At 48.9% G+C, this 14,262-nt stretch overlaps 1 protein-coding gene across 6 annotated transcripts; it reads left to right on the plus strand.

Annotated features, from left to right (window-relative positions):
• Nucleotides 1-5,131: 5,131 nt before the first annotated feature.
• AVPI1 (arginine vasopressin induced 1) lies at nt 5,132-13,926 on the plus strand. Of its 6 annotated transcripts, none has more exons than XM_036827924.1 (3): nt 5,132-5,388; nt 11,646-12,093; nt 13,333-13,926. In XM_036827924.1, exons 2-3 carry the CDS (start codon nt 11,807-11,809, stop codon nt 13,490-13,492), a joined length of 447 nt encoding a protein of 148 aa, XP_036683819.1. In that variant the 5' UTR covers nt 5,132-5,388; nt 11,646-11,806; the 3' UTR covers nt 13,493-13,926. The 6 variants fall into 6 exon arrangements, with proteins under 6 accessions (XP_036683819.1, XP_036683821.1, XP_036683816.1 ...); XM_036827926.1 differs by having other exon boundaries at nt 5,135-5,388; nt 11,806-12,093; XM_036827921.1 differs by lacking the exon at nt 5,132-5,388 and adding an exon at nt 5,396-5,751.
• The last annotated feature ends 336 nt before the right edge of the window (nt 13,927-14,262 follow it).

Here is a 14,262-nt window from a genome sequence, read left to right on the forward strand (position 1 = left end):
AACAAAAATCTAAGAAATATAACAGTTGGACTTCCCTGGTGGCACAGTGATTAAGAATCTGCCTGCCAACACAGGGGACACAGGTTCGAGCTCTGGTCCGGGAAGATCCCACATGCCACAGAGCAACTAAGCCCATGCGCCACAACTCCTGAGCCTGTGCTCTACAGCCCACAAGCCACAACTGCTGAGCCCACATGCCACAACTACTAAAGCCCATGCGCCTAGAGCCCGTGCTCTACAACAAGAGAAGCCACTGCAATGAGAAGCCCATGCACCACCACGAAGTGTAGCCCCTGCTCACTGCAACTAGAGAAAGCCCACACGCAGCAACGAAGACCCAATGCAGTCAAAAATAAATTAATTAATTAATTTAAAAAATAAAAAATATAATAGGGACTTCCCTGGTGGCACAGTAGTTAAGACTCCAATGCAGGGGGCCCGGGTTAGATCCTACATGCATGCTGCAACTTAAAGTTCGCATGCCACAACTAAGAAGCCCGCCTGCCGCAACTAAGACCCAGAGCAACCAAATAAATAAATAAAAATATTAATAAATAAATACTTCTCAGATTTTGCAGTAGTCCAAAAAATATACTGTTACATAAAGACTAAATTGTAAGATTAACTTCCGACAACTTAAATAAAAGCTTACCTATAAAATGAAAACGGAAAGAGGAAAAAAAAAGGTTAGTATGTACAGGCACCATATATACACAACAGAGGGAAAATATGCAAAACTACTACAGTCCTTGTTTTTGTAACTGCCACAGGGCTGTTTTAGTAGCCATTAGTGATTTTCTAACTGCATCGTTCCTTCTACATTTATTAGCTGGCATCCTAATATAAGGAAGGGTTTTCTCTTTTCCTCTGTTTATTTATTAATTCATTTATTTATATTACTATAAACTTATATATCTTATTTTACTCATTGGGTTATAATCTGTTACTGTCCTATTTTATTTTCATGCTCCACATTTGGCTAATGGGAGCCCTTACAAACTGACTTCTAGTCCTTTTGACACATCTCCATCATTCTTTGAGTACTTACTTACTTTCTTGCACAAGATGTTCTAGGATCATCTTGAACTTTCTCAACCCCAGTGGTAGAATTAATCATTTCTCCAAGGAGCCGTGGTTCCCTTTGTACAGCATGGTATTGAGAAATCAATAACTGGTGCTAAGTGTGCTTATTCCTCTTGGAGTGTCATTGCTTCCTGGCCCTCTCAGCAGACATGGCTGGGGAATGTGTATGTTTGCATGTGTTCATGGGTGTACATACACATGCATACATGTACACATATATTTATAGCAATATTTATTTCTGTATCTACTTATCTGTATTTTTTAAACCATGAGTTCATACTTACTATGGACTGAATTGTGTCCCCCAAAATTCATATGTTGAAGCTCTAACCTCCGATGTGACTGCGTTTGGAGAAAGGAAGTCATTAAGGTTAAATGAGAGTGTCCATAAGAGTGGAGCCTGATCTGATAAGATTAGAGTCCTTATAAGAAGAGACACCAGAGAGGTCTCTTTCTCTCTCTCTCTCTCCACCAGGTGAGGACACAGTGAGCAGGCACTGTCTGCAAGCCAGGAAGAGAGCTCTCACCAGAAACCGAGTCAGCCAGAACCCTGATCTTGGACTTCCCAGCCTCCAGAATTATGAGAAAATAAATTTCTGTTGTTAAGCCACCCAGACTGTGGTATTTTGTTACGGCAGCCCAAACAGACTAATACAATACTGACCTTGAATTCTAATCTACATGAACGGTGTATTTTTTTTTTAATAAATTTATTTATTTATTTTTGACTGTGTTGGGTCTTTGCTACTGTGCGCGGGGGTTACTCTTCATTGCGGTGCACGGGCTTCTCATTGCGGCGGCTTCTCTTGTTGCAGAGCACAGGCTCTAGAGCGCAGGCTCAGTAGTTGTGGCACGCAGGCTCAGTAGTTGTGGCTCGTGGGCTCTAGAGTGCAGGCTCAGTAGTTGTGGTGCACAGGCTTAGTTGTTTGGCGGCACGTGGGATCTTCCCGGGCCAGGGCTCGAACCCGTGTCCTCTGCATTGGCAGGCGGATTCTTAACCACTGCGCCACCAGGGAAGCCCCTGAACGGTGTATTTTTTTTAAATGTTTCTATAATGCACCATTGCCTGTAGGACTTTGTTGTTTTCAGCCTGTTCAATTTGTAAGTTCACAGAAGAGGGTTGTTGTAAGTTGCTTTTTGTAACGTCCTAAGCAGAAGGGTGCTTTTTAAAAAGTTTAGAATGATCAGATCATTTATCAAGAAAAACGGAGTTGACTCAAGAGTCTCACTGTTGCTTGTCGGGTGAGTGTGGAAGTTCTCTCTGTTCTCCCCAGAACAGAACATTCAGCAACAACAAACCCATGGGAACAAGTCTCAGCCCCACTGGGGGACCATTTGTGACTGTCCAGCTGCTTGAACAATTCCTGCAGCATAGAGAGGGAAGGAGTCAAATGCTGCTTTAGTGTCTGTAGCAAGGTTTATATTATGCACTGTGCCTATAGCACCTTACTTCATCCTCACAGCAACACTTAGAGGTGGGTATGATTATTCCCATTTTATAAATGAGAAAATAGAGAAGCAGAGAGGTTAAGTCATTTGCCTAAGGTTAAACAGCTAGAACCCTTTTCCTAGACTCTACTCCCCTAAAAACTAGCACCTTGCTGAGCCATATTGGAACCTAGGGCGAAAGGAAAAATGTGCGCCCCTACGTGCACTTATCAAAACATCCTCTCATATTTTGAACCAAATGGAAAAAGTGGATAAAAGCTCTACGATCAAAAACCACAACCATATATAAAGCCCTGTGTCGCCCAATCTGTTCGCACAATATTGTCAACACTCACAAAGCCAACTGGCAGGAGACACAATGGCGGCCTTCCTGGGAACCGCGAGCTGATTGGAAATGACTGTTCCCATTGCAAAATGATACAGTGTCATAAAACAAACAACAGCCTGTCTTTATGTTAAATGTCAATACTTTGTTCATGGATATTTTGCATTAATTTTGATTTTTAAAAATGCTGCATTAAAATATTTATCCTAATTATGGAGTTTTTTGTTGGCCCCTCAAATATTGCACCCAAGGAGTGTTCCACTTGCCTCACCTTAATCTGATCCCTGGTAAAGCCAGGTCTTGGCCTGAATTACCCCAGGGCTCCATTCCCCAGGGTAGGCCTTCACTAAACAGGGCCCTGTTGGGGAGTGGATCCCAGATCCCCCACTCCTGCATGGCCTCACGGAAGTGCCTCATCTTCTCATCAGAAATATTGAATCACAAAGCTGTAGCAATAGAAATGGTTCCATTGTGTGGTGAGCACATAATGGTCACATGCCTGCAAAGATGTCTGGAGACACCAGATATTCTCCACCCAGCCTTAGTCACATCTGACCCAGAAGCCACAAGTCCCCAATTCCTACCCTGGTATGCTCAGCGGAGCTCATGGCATCAGAATTCTGAGCCTCTCCAAGCACTGATATCCCAAGAGTTTGGCTTTCCTATTGTGGAGAATGGAGTAGAAGGAGTTCCTGATTCAGAAGCCCAGATTCCTGGTTTAACTGTCTGCACAGTACCCTCCTTAGCCAAGCAGTTGGATGAAAGGCTTTGCAGCAATACTTTCTATTGGAGATGAACATTGCTGATTTCTTCATTCTTTTCAGTATTTCCACAGGGCTTCAGGAGAGCAAAGAGAAGCCACTGTTAAAACCCTTTAAGCTACAATAAAGCACTTGCTGATATTTTTTTGTGCAGGACACAGAGAGGAATTAGAGACCGTGGGATAAGGAAAAACAGCTCCCAAACATACCCTCCACCTTGCCAAAAGGGACCCACAATCCCAGTGTGCTGGTTCTTACTCTTCCCCCCTGGGAACTTTTACAGGAGAGAACTCAAATGACCACAAAGGTCAGCTTTGAAGTGAAAAAGAAGTCAGGGAGACTCAGCTGCCTATTCCCAGGTGCCCTTTGTGACCATTTTTAAACCAGTGCACAAACAACCCCTCATCTTCCAACGAAGCAAACAAGCACTTATCAAGGGCCTACTGGACACCCTGCATCCACTCCTGTCCCCTTAAGTTTCAAGCTGCAGCCAAAGTGAATTTCTAAAAACACAAATTTGTCATGAGGATGAAATGAGCTACTATTTGTAAAGTGCTGACTGGCATTACTGGCACATAGTAAGTGCTATAATGTATCTATTAAATAAACACATACAATGCTATTCCCCTCAGAGGACCAAATGGAAACTTCTTCACTACCTGCCTCTGCCTTCTGCTTCCCCACCTCTCTCTCCCTTGCTGACCTTACTCCAGGCCTCATTTCAAGTCCTCCTCAGTCAAGCTGCCTCCTGGCCTTAGCATGTGCCTTTCTCTCTGCCCAGACCCACTCCTCTTAATTTGATCAATTTCAACTCCTCCTTCACACCTCAACTGAAATGTTACCTCTGCCTTCTAGGACCTCCCCAAGGGAGCTTAGGTTCCTTCATGTTTATCACAATTGTAATCACAACTAAATGTTTTAAGTTTTTAAATATCTGCCTCCCTTACTAAGCTGTAAATTCCCCCAGGGCAAGGCTTATTAACGGTGTCTCCAGTTCGATGCTGGTCAAGGAACTCGGACAGGGTGAGTCCCTAATGGACCATTGTCGAAGGAATGAATGAAACCTTTTTAATAGTGTCTCATTAGGAGGTTGGCCCAAGATTGCACAGCTGATTCAAGATTCGAACCCACGACATTCTGGCTCTGAAACCAAAGGTCTGACCACCGCCCGGACTGTCCCTTCCTCACCCGCAAAGCTGCAGCCAGAAGACAAGTGGTCTGGGAGTTGTGTTTAAGGAGCTGTAAGTCTATTTGCAGAGGGCCACATGCTGCAGGGAACTCGGCGCCGTGCGCAAAGGCCTCGGCCCAGGGGAGGGGGGCATCCGTCACGTGTAACCAGCAGGGCCAGCCGTCGCCGCACCCTGGGGCAGGAATGCGGCCCCGCCCCCGCTCCCGAGCCAGCAAAACCGCGCTCTCCCCGAGGACTGACGTCAATGAAGGGGGCACCTCCGGGCGCGGCGCGAGGGCTGCCTGGGGCGGAGGGAAAGGGCCAGGGAGGACACGCCCCCCTCTGCTGCTCCGCCGCTGATTGGACCTGGGGCCTCTTCGCACTCGGATTTCGAGGCCTTCGGAGAGAAGGGGTCTAGGCGGGACACGCCCCTCGCCCCTGTGCCGCCGCCGATTGGTTCACGGAGTCTCCGCGTTCGGTTTTGGAAGGCTCGCGGGGCGCTCACACCAAAGCTCGGCAGAGGATTGGCTGTTCTCGGGCCAGGGAGCGTTTTCTCCGGGGAGCCGCGGCTGTGACCGAGGTGGCCTGCCTCAGGCGGCCAGGTACGTAGGTTCGGCATCTTGGCTTGAGCTGCGGTGGAAGCGAGTGGGCGGGCCGTCAGAGCAGGGGTGTCGCCGGGACCCGAACTCCCAGGTCCACTTAGAGCCCGTCGTTGTGTGAAGCGGCCACGTCTGAGCCCCGGGGGCGGACCCGTGCTGGGGATATCGCCGTGTGACCTCGACCAGGATACCCGCTCCCAAGGTCTTGTCCTGTTGATAAACGCCGTCCGGTCCCTGTAAGCACCGTCGAGGCAGGAAGCCCAGAGCTGCGCCCGCCCTTTCGAAAGCCGTGGAAGGGGTTGGGGTGGGTGGATCTTAGCTGACCCCATCCCGATTTGAGGTCTGTTGGCTCTGCCCTTCAGCGTGGTGAGTAATCACTCTAACTCCCCGCGGGGTGGTGGAGTGTCGAGAGTACAGAGGCTGGCTTGGGAGACCCGACTTTCGATCCCTGCGCCTTCCAAAACCCGCAGAAGCAGATAGCCCGTTTCAGAGCCTCCTGGATCCTTCCTCCCCCAGACGACTTCGTCAGCCATCTGGCAGGAACAAAAATAGCAGTGGTTGAGAGCGTGGGCGCTGGGATCAGACTAGGGTTCCTATCCCAACCTCGTCACCTACCACCTGTGTGACTTTGGGAAGTTACTTAACCTTTCTGGGCTCAGCTTTCTCATCTGTAAAATGGGTGTAACAATAATAGTGCTTCCTCATAGGGGTGTTGTGAGGATTAAAGATATTACTCCTCAGAAAGTGCTCTTCTGCATTTGACAGGGAGCAAGCTGCCTCAATGGCAGCTATGATTTAAAAGTCCACAGATGAATCCATCTCCCTTTACTCTCTTCTCCCAAGAGTGAAGGTCCCTTTTGAGGGAGTTTCATGACAGTAGTGAGGATGAAAATGGCAATGATTCTATAGTCCCTGGTGGTTAAACAGCTTCTCTCCCTTGCATCATTCATTCACGATGTAATGTACTGGGATAGATGCTTTCACATGCTTTATCTCCCTATCCCCTAAGGGTTATTTATTCTCACCATTTTGATGATGAGCAAATTGAGGCAGGGGAAAACCGAGGCCTGCCAAGGTACCCAGTTATCAGGGGCAGAGCCAGAATTCAGGGTTCTTGAACTCTTGAAGAGTTATTCCTAGATCTAGCAGGGTTTACTTCCAGGTCATATCTGAGAATTGATCTGGGGGAAGGGTCCATTTCCTTTCTTTACCTCCTGGGACACAGAACTGGAGACCAACCTGTGTCCAGTTCTCTCCTGGCTGAGCTAGGCCCACAAGGCCATTTGGACTGAGCCTCCTGCTTGAAGGAGCCACTGATTTTGGCTGCTGTCCAGTGGCATGTCTGTGCAGGGAAGCAGGCCAAGGCCACAGGTGTTGATTTGGGCCCTCGGCCAGAGCCTCCAGTTCTTTTTCTGAAGAGGCCCTTGGCCTCTGATTACAGATTATTACCATCACCAGCATTATCTGAAGGGGGTGAGTGAGGGCCCAGTTGCCACCCAGGTCATACAAGTGTGTTGTGCCTGTCATAGTTCCCTGTACCTCCCTGAGACTACAGAGGGAATGGCTGTCTGAACTGAGCTTCATACATGACAAAGAACGCTCAGTTGGGCACCGTATTTATGTACTGCAAATTCAGTGCATGGGGAGTCACTTTTTAAATATATTTCTTTGTAAGAGCCCTACAGTCCATTTATTGACTGTTTCAAAACAAGTTGAACTTCACTTTCAACATTTGGTATTTACTTTAGGAGTTCATTTCTAAGCTAGTTTGGATCAAATTGAAGTATTTCACAATTAGTCTTTACGCATTTGCTCACAGACCCATACCCATTTTTTATGTCAGCTCTGAAATGAAAGATCCACTTATAATCTTTTAATAGACCCGTGGTTTCATTTCCCAGTTTAAAAAACTGCCATTGTTCAAGTACACACTGACTTCCCTGGATTCAGGTCTTGTCCAGGAAATTCGTGGGAAAGTAACACATTGAGTAAGACAGGAAATTTTGTTCTGATAATAAAAGTGTTCCGATTCAGTTTTCTCAAAGTTTACCAGATAGTCCTACATGAAATCCACTGATTTTTATTCCCAGCCTCACTCTGCTTTCTGAATCCCAGAGTGGGAGGCAGACCAGGAGTGAGGGGCCTCAAAATCTGGAGGTGCCAAGGCCTCTCGAGGTTCATGGAGGCTGTGGTTGAGGCTGGAGGCTCAGACTCTCCCAGGTGGTTCCTTGTTGGTGTGTTTGTAACTCTGTAACTGGCCTCTGGAGGCTAGAGGCTGGAGGCTAGAGGCTAGAGGCAGGAGGCAGGGCCTTGCAGGGCCTTGCAGCCCTGGCAGAGGTGGCTGGACCATCTGGGAGGTCAGGCTCTGAGCCACATCCTCCCTGAGGCAGACGCTGCTACTTGATCCCATTGCCATTCTCTCTGAAGGGAGGGTGAGATTGCCTGAGTCTAAGAGAAGGACTGTCACCCCTTCTCCCACCACCGAGGTCAGTCTGGGAGTCTGCTCCAGGCTTGGCCATAGCCAGCCTAGGTCACTAGAATGCTTTAGAGCAGTGAGTTCTCTTTCTACCAGACCCTAACCCCACAGCCCACAGCAGCACAGCAGGGTCTGGCCTCCAGGGAAGACTGAGGAGGGAAGAAAAGGGGAGCTACTGGTGGGGAGTTCCCTGGCATTTAATGAGCCAGACCTGTCCACACGTGTTGCTCCTGGACCCTGGCAGACAAGCAAACCCACCTCTGCTTCCCTATGGACCTAGCCTTGTCATGGAATCATTGACTCTCAACACCAGCACATACCCTTGGAGACCACAAGCATCAGCCGGTCATTTCAGATGTAAGAGGGAAACAGGCCCACAGAGGCCATGTGAAGTGCCTGAGGCCTTTGAGCCCATGAGTGGCAGAACTAGGGCTCGAACCTCGTCCTCTGACTCATAAGCCAGTGCTCTGTGCACTGGACCGGGTTGCAGTTCCAGATTTCTTTTGTGGAGGCTGGGGATCTTCCTCTTCAGAGTGCCACAGGTTCATGGCTTCAAGGCTGGGGCAGCCTGTCACCTGGTAAAGAGCTCTGGTGCTAGTGAAGATTAAAATAAATTCCACAACCCCACTCCTGCCTGGCATGTGGGACATTCACTGTTCTTCCCTTTCCACTGGCAAGTTTCCCCGCTTTGTGAATTAGATAAGAATAGTGAAATAGTCCTCACAGAAATGATGGGAAGAACTGTGCTTTGAGCTGCCTGGCTGTGAGGGCAACTTGGTGGTTTAAAAGCTCGGGCTGCAGTCATTAAGATGAGGTTCTGGCCTCGGCTGAGCCAAAGATATGTATTTCAGCTACTCTTTAGTCCCCTTTGAATGGCGATGAGGATAACAGTGCCTGATTCCTAAGAACTGTTTTGAGGATGAAATGATATCATGCATGTCGCTGATTCGGAATAAACACCCCATAGTTAGCTTTTATTTCTCTTTATCAGCCTGAAAGTGTTACTTGGTGACTGTTGTTGTCTGGTCACAGTATATTTATATCATCCGGCGCTGGGGGTTTAATTACCACACATATTAGGTCCTAACTGGATTCCCATAATTGTGCCTATGGAGAGGCAGATTTTTAAATTCCCATTTTCCAGATAACAAGTACATATTTTTTTTAACTTTTTTTTTTTGGCCACACCGCGCAGCATGCGAGATCTTAGTTCCCTGACCAGGGATCGAACCCACGCCCCCTGCAGTGGAAGCGCAGAGTCTTAACCTCTGGACCACCAGGGAAGTCCCCCAAAAAGCACAATTTTTTTTTTTTTTAAGAGCTATTCTTTTTTTTTTTTTTTTTTTAATTTATTTTTTGGTTGTGTTGGGTCTTCGTTTCTGTGCGAGGGCTTTCTCTAGTTGTGGCAAGCGGGGGCCACTCTTCATCGCGGTGCGCGGGCCTCTCACTATCGTGGCCTCTCTTGTTGCGGAGCACAGGCTCCAGACGCACAGGCTCAGTAGTTGTGGCTCATGGGCCCAGTTGCTCCGCGGCATGTGGGATCTTCCCAGACCAGGGCTCGAACCCGTGTCCCCTGCATTAGCAGGCAGATTCTCAACCACTGCACCACCAGGGAAGCCCAGCACAATTTTTATGAAGTTAATTTATCAGTCTTCTGAAGGTTTATTTTAGTTATTAAATCTTTTCAAAAGAGAGTGGGGTTCTTATGATAGAAGGCCTAGAAACTGGGACAGGGTGAGTGTGGAAATTACTGGAAGGAGGATGGCTACTGGGATGAGGAGGAGGGATGGCCAGGGCAAGGAGGGGGACAGTCATATCTGAGGAGTGTGAATGAGAGAGAGAGATGGCTCAAATTCTCAAGAGCATAAAAAGCAGGTGGGAGTAAGGGTTACTTCGGCAGGTGGGCTGAGGATGGATGGGAAACTGGTAATGCTCTTATTTATATGATTCTGGTTTTTTTTTAATAAATTTATTTTATGTATTTATTTTTGGCTGCATTGGGTCTTTGTTGCTGTGTGCGGGCTTTCTCTAGTTGCGGCGAGCAGGGGCCACTCATCGTTGCGGTGCCCGGGCTTCTCATTGTGGTGGCTTCTCTCGTTGCGGAGCACAGGCTCTAGGCGCGTGGGCTTAGTTGCTCCGCGGCATGTGGGATCTTCCCGGACCAGGGCTTGAACACGTGTCCTCTGCATTGGCAGGCAGATTCTTAACCACTGCGCCACCAGGGAAGTCCCTGATTCTGTTCTTTTGCACTTTTTACAGTGGGCGTGTACATTTTTAATTTAAATATATTTTAAATTTGATTTCCCCCTTTGTAAGCCGGTTGCTGTTTGATAGGTATCTCTATAGCTGGCTGTGGAATGAGGTCTGACTTAGCAACCAGGCCTTCCTTGTTAGGCCCAGGACTGTGAAGGGTGAAGGGAGCACAGGCAGGCCTTCTGCTGGCTCAGGCCAGGCTGCTCAGAGGAAAAGGAGCGTCTACATTACACCCCTGACCCAAGTAACAAAGTCAAGGAGGCCAAGAAGAGGGGCATTTGCATTTATTTAGCTCCCACTGGGGACCTGATACCACACTAGACCCATTTAATCCTCACAATAATCCTGAAAATTGATTATTAGCCCCATTTTACAGTTAAGCAAACAGGCTCAGAGAGGTTGAGTAACTTGCCTAAGGTCACAGCCAGGAAGGTGGCAGAGCTGGGATTCAAACCCAATTCTGTATAATGCCAAAGTCCTTGGTCTTCCTGGTCTCCAGTCTATTTTCCAATCCCATAGCTTTTTCAGGCTGTAGTGAAGATAAGGATAAGGTGGGTGAGCCTCTTATCCCTTTATCATTCAAAAACAACTATCTAGAACTGAGGTAATTCAAGTTTCATTTCTTGCATATGAGGAGGCAGGGGCACTGACCGCAGCCTAACTTTTATTGAACTTAGTATCGATTTCTGCCTCTGCCCTGATAGGATATTCTAACCCTGTAACCCCTTCTTCTGCCCCTACCTTTGTCTCTGTGGTCCTTTGGACTGTGGTTAGATATGATTGGTCTATTTCATACCGTGTTTACTAAATTATATGGACTAGGTTCATCCCCAGGGTCTTGAAAATAGAAAATGGGATGACTCTTCTCAGTGTTGTAGATGGAAAAGCAAATGAGTGGTCTTAATGCTTTATGTGTCTTCACTCAGTCCTCACAGGAGCTCTACGAAGCAGGTACTAGTATGGCTAAGTTACACAGGAAGCAGATGAGGTGTGGAGGGTCACCCAGCCAGTAAGTGGTGCAGGCGGCCAGAAGCCGGATTCCCACCTGGGGAGCCCAAGTCCACAGCCCCTCTCTTACTTCTGTGCCACAGAGCTTAGGTCTCAGCATCAGAGGATTCTGGATTGTTCTTCAGTTTCCTCATCTGTGACGTGAGGAGGTTAAAAAGTACCTACCTCATAGGCTGTTGTGTTCATATTTCAACGATGTTATGTGAATACAGCCCTTACAGTGAAGCCTGATACATAAGTGCTTAACACGTTTCAGCTGCCGCTGCTACGGGCGTTATCACTAGGACCCGGGGTCTGCGTGGACTCCAGAGCCAGACAGACTTGGGTTCTACTTCTGGCTCTGCACTTACACATGGCTTTGTGCCTGCAAGAAAGTCATTTAACATCTGGGGTGCGCTTCTTCATCTGTGAAGTGGAGATAAACAATCCTCACCTTCTGTGACCCTTAAGTTAATACATACGTCAGGCACATAAGCACTTTATAGTAAAGTTTGACTGCCATCATCATTATTATTTCCTCAAGGTGCCCTGGGAAATTAGAGTGATTTTAAGTCAAGACTTCCTCCACTTCGGCTCCTGGAGAAGAGAAACACCAGAAGCCCTTGCGTTAGTCAGGACCCCAGGGCTTGGGAAGGGCCCGCTGAGCTGCTGACGACCCTCCCTGTTCCTTCCTCGGCACCCAGGATGGGTACCCCCGCCTCTGTGGTGAGCGAGCCGCCCCCCTGGCAGGCCCCGACGGAAGCCCGGGGCCGCAAGCAGGCCTCGGCCAACATCTTCCAGGACGCTGAGCTGCTGCAGATCCAGGGCCTGTTTCACCGCAGCGGGGACCAGCTGGCCGAGGAACGAGCGCAGGTCGTCTGGGAGTGTGCAGGGGACCACCGTGTGGTGGAGGCCTTGAAGAGGCTGCGCAGGAAGAGGCCCCCTCGGCAGAAGCCCCTGGGCCCCTCGCTACACCACTGCAGCCGGCTCAGGTAGGCCCCTGGGGCTGGAGGGCCGCGGGGAGGAGAGCACTAACACGCCCACTCTACCCTTTCCCGGCTCTGGGGCCTGGAGCTGCTAACCTGGCCTCACCTCGAAGTACCTACCTTTGGGGTTGTTGTGAGGTCTACACAGCGCTTACTTACCACATGGTTGACACTTAGAGGTTGCTGTTACTACTGGAATCGTCTATGACCCTAACCCTACTCCCATGGGAGGGGGTGCCTGGGTCCTCTCAGTGCCACCTCATTTCGCAGTGATTCTCCACCAGGTGCGAGGGACTATGGTCTGGAAGAAAAAAACAGTCCTGTTTACCTGTTGCTGAACAGGTAACATTCAAAAGTAAGCCTGGTGAAAACCTTGGCTGTGGGATTACTAAGAAAATAGCATAAGAGAGTACTGTAGAGACATCAAGGGTTAAAAACGGTTGAGAAACTTTACCTTAAACTTTCCCTAGTCCTCCACCTCTTTGCTTATTATTAGGTCACTGCCAGCTCAGGAACAGCAAGCCCCAGGAGATCGAGTTGAACCACACGGCCTAACCAATCACTATGGGTTACACGCTGGGCCCACAGTCAGAATATCAGATCTGAGCAGGCCTTCTGAGATCATCAGGTCCAGGGGCAGCAAATCAGCTTCATTGCTCATATTAGTTCCAATTGATTAGTAATCCCTGCTGAAATCATCTTAAGATGGATACTTGCCCTCTGGTCTTGCATCAGGACAGATTAATGATGTCTGCCATGAGTACAGGATGAGGAAGATGAAGAAATGCTGAGTGTCACACCCCCTGATCTAGCCCCACTCTCTTTACCGAAGAGCAGTCTGAAAGCTTTGCCTTGTCATGCAGCTCTTTGGGCAGAGATGAGACCAGAGCCCTGGTCTCATTTGGCCCTGAACAATGTTTTTTGTTTGTTTTGTTTTTTAATATTTATTTATTTGGCTGCGTCGGGTCTCAGTTGCGGCATGTGGGATATCTTTTAGTTGCGGTATGCGGGATCTTTTTTAGTTGCGGCATGCGGGACCTTTAGTTGCGGCATGTGGGATCTAGTTCCCTAACCAGGGATCGAACCCAGACCCCCTGCACTGGGAGTGTGGAGTCTTAGCCACTGGACCACCAGGGAAGTCCCCCTGAACAATGTGTTTTAATAGTTCACCATGACCAAAATCTCTTCAGTCCCTGTACTGTCCTTCCTATTGATGTTGGCTTAAAACACACTTGTTCCCTGCAGAATCACAGAGCCCCGCGCTCCACCGGCCGACCCACAGAGCAGTGCCACGGAGATGGCTTCCAGCGAGCAGTATCTGAACTCCAGGAGGACCAATGCCAGGATCCGTCGGAACTGGAGGAAGCCAGGTCCCACAAGCTACCTTCATCAGATCAGACACTGATTCGGGGAAGGGGCTGGGAACAGCTGTATCTTCCCCAGGATTCATAGGGACTTTTGCCAAAGGGCCTGGGGAGGCGAAGAAGGAAGAGAGCTGAGGCAGACAGCCCCACTGCTGCCACTGGCCTGCTCGAGTCAGAACAGGCCCGAAGGCTTCCACTGAGCTGTTATATGGGACCCATTCCTCACCAGATTGAGGAGAAACAGTGACCGTTCCTGCCTCAGCCCTTCTCAATTTAACACTATACCTGGGCTGCATGATATTCCCCTGGGAGTCAAGGACAGGCACTCAGACTCAGCATCTCACCACTCCTGCTACTGACCCTCCTACTGCTACTGTAACCCGTGGTCCAGCAGCTTGTCCCACACCCCTGCCCCTTCAGGCCAGCACAAGGAAACCATGGTTTAAGTGGCAAAATAAAACCATTCGCATCAAGAGCTTTGTGAGTCTGTCACGGAAGGGGAAGATCCAGAATGGACACTGGAGCTGGGGGTGAGGCACTGGGTCGCTGCAGGGAGGGAAGGAAGGAGAAAATAGGGCTGGCCTCCTTTACCAGAGGCTGTCAGACTGGGAGGCAAGATGGAAGCCTCTCCATAGGCAGGCCTGGTCCAAGGGGAGGAGAGAGGGTTCTTGGCCCCTAGCCAGCTCTGGAAGGGGAGACTGTTACAGTCAGCCCCGCATAGTGGGCAGTGGCCCTAGGCCGGATGAGTCTGCCGTCAGTGTAGTGGGCGCCAGCTCCTCGGCTGGCTTCTGCCTCCCTGTGGACCGACCGT

Source organism: Balaenoptera musculus, chromosome 16 (assembly GCF_009873245.2).
Source record: "Balaenoptera musculus isolate JJ_BM4_2016_0621 chromosome 16, mBalMus1.pri.v3, whole genome shotgun sequence".
NCBI classification, from domain to species: domain Eukaryota; kingdom Metazoa; phylum Chordata; class Mammalia; order Artiodactyla; family Balaenopteridae; genus Balaenoptera; species Balaenoptera musculus.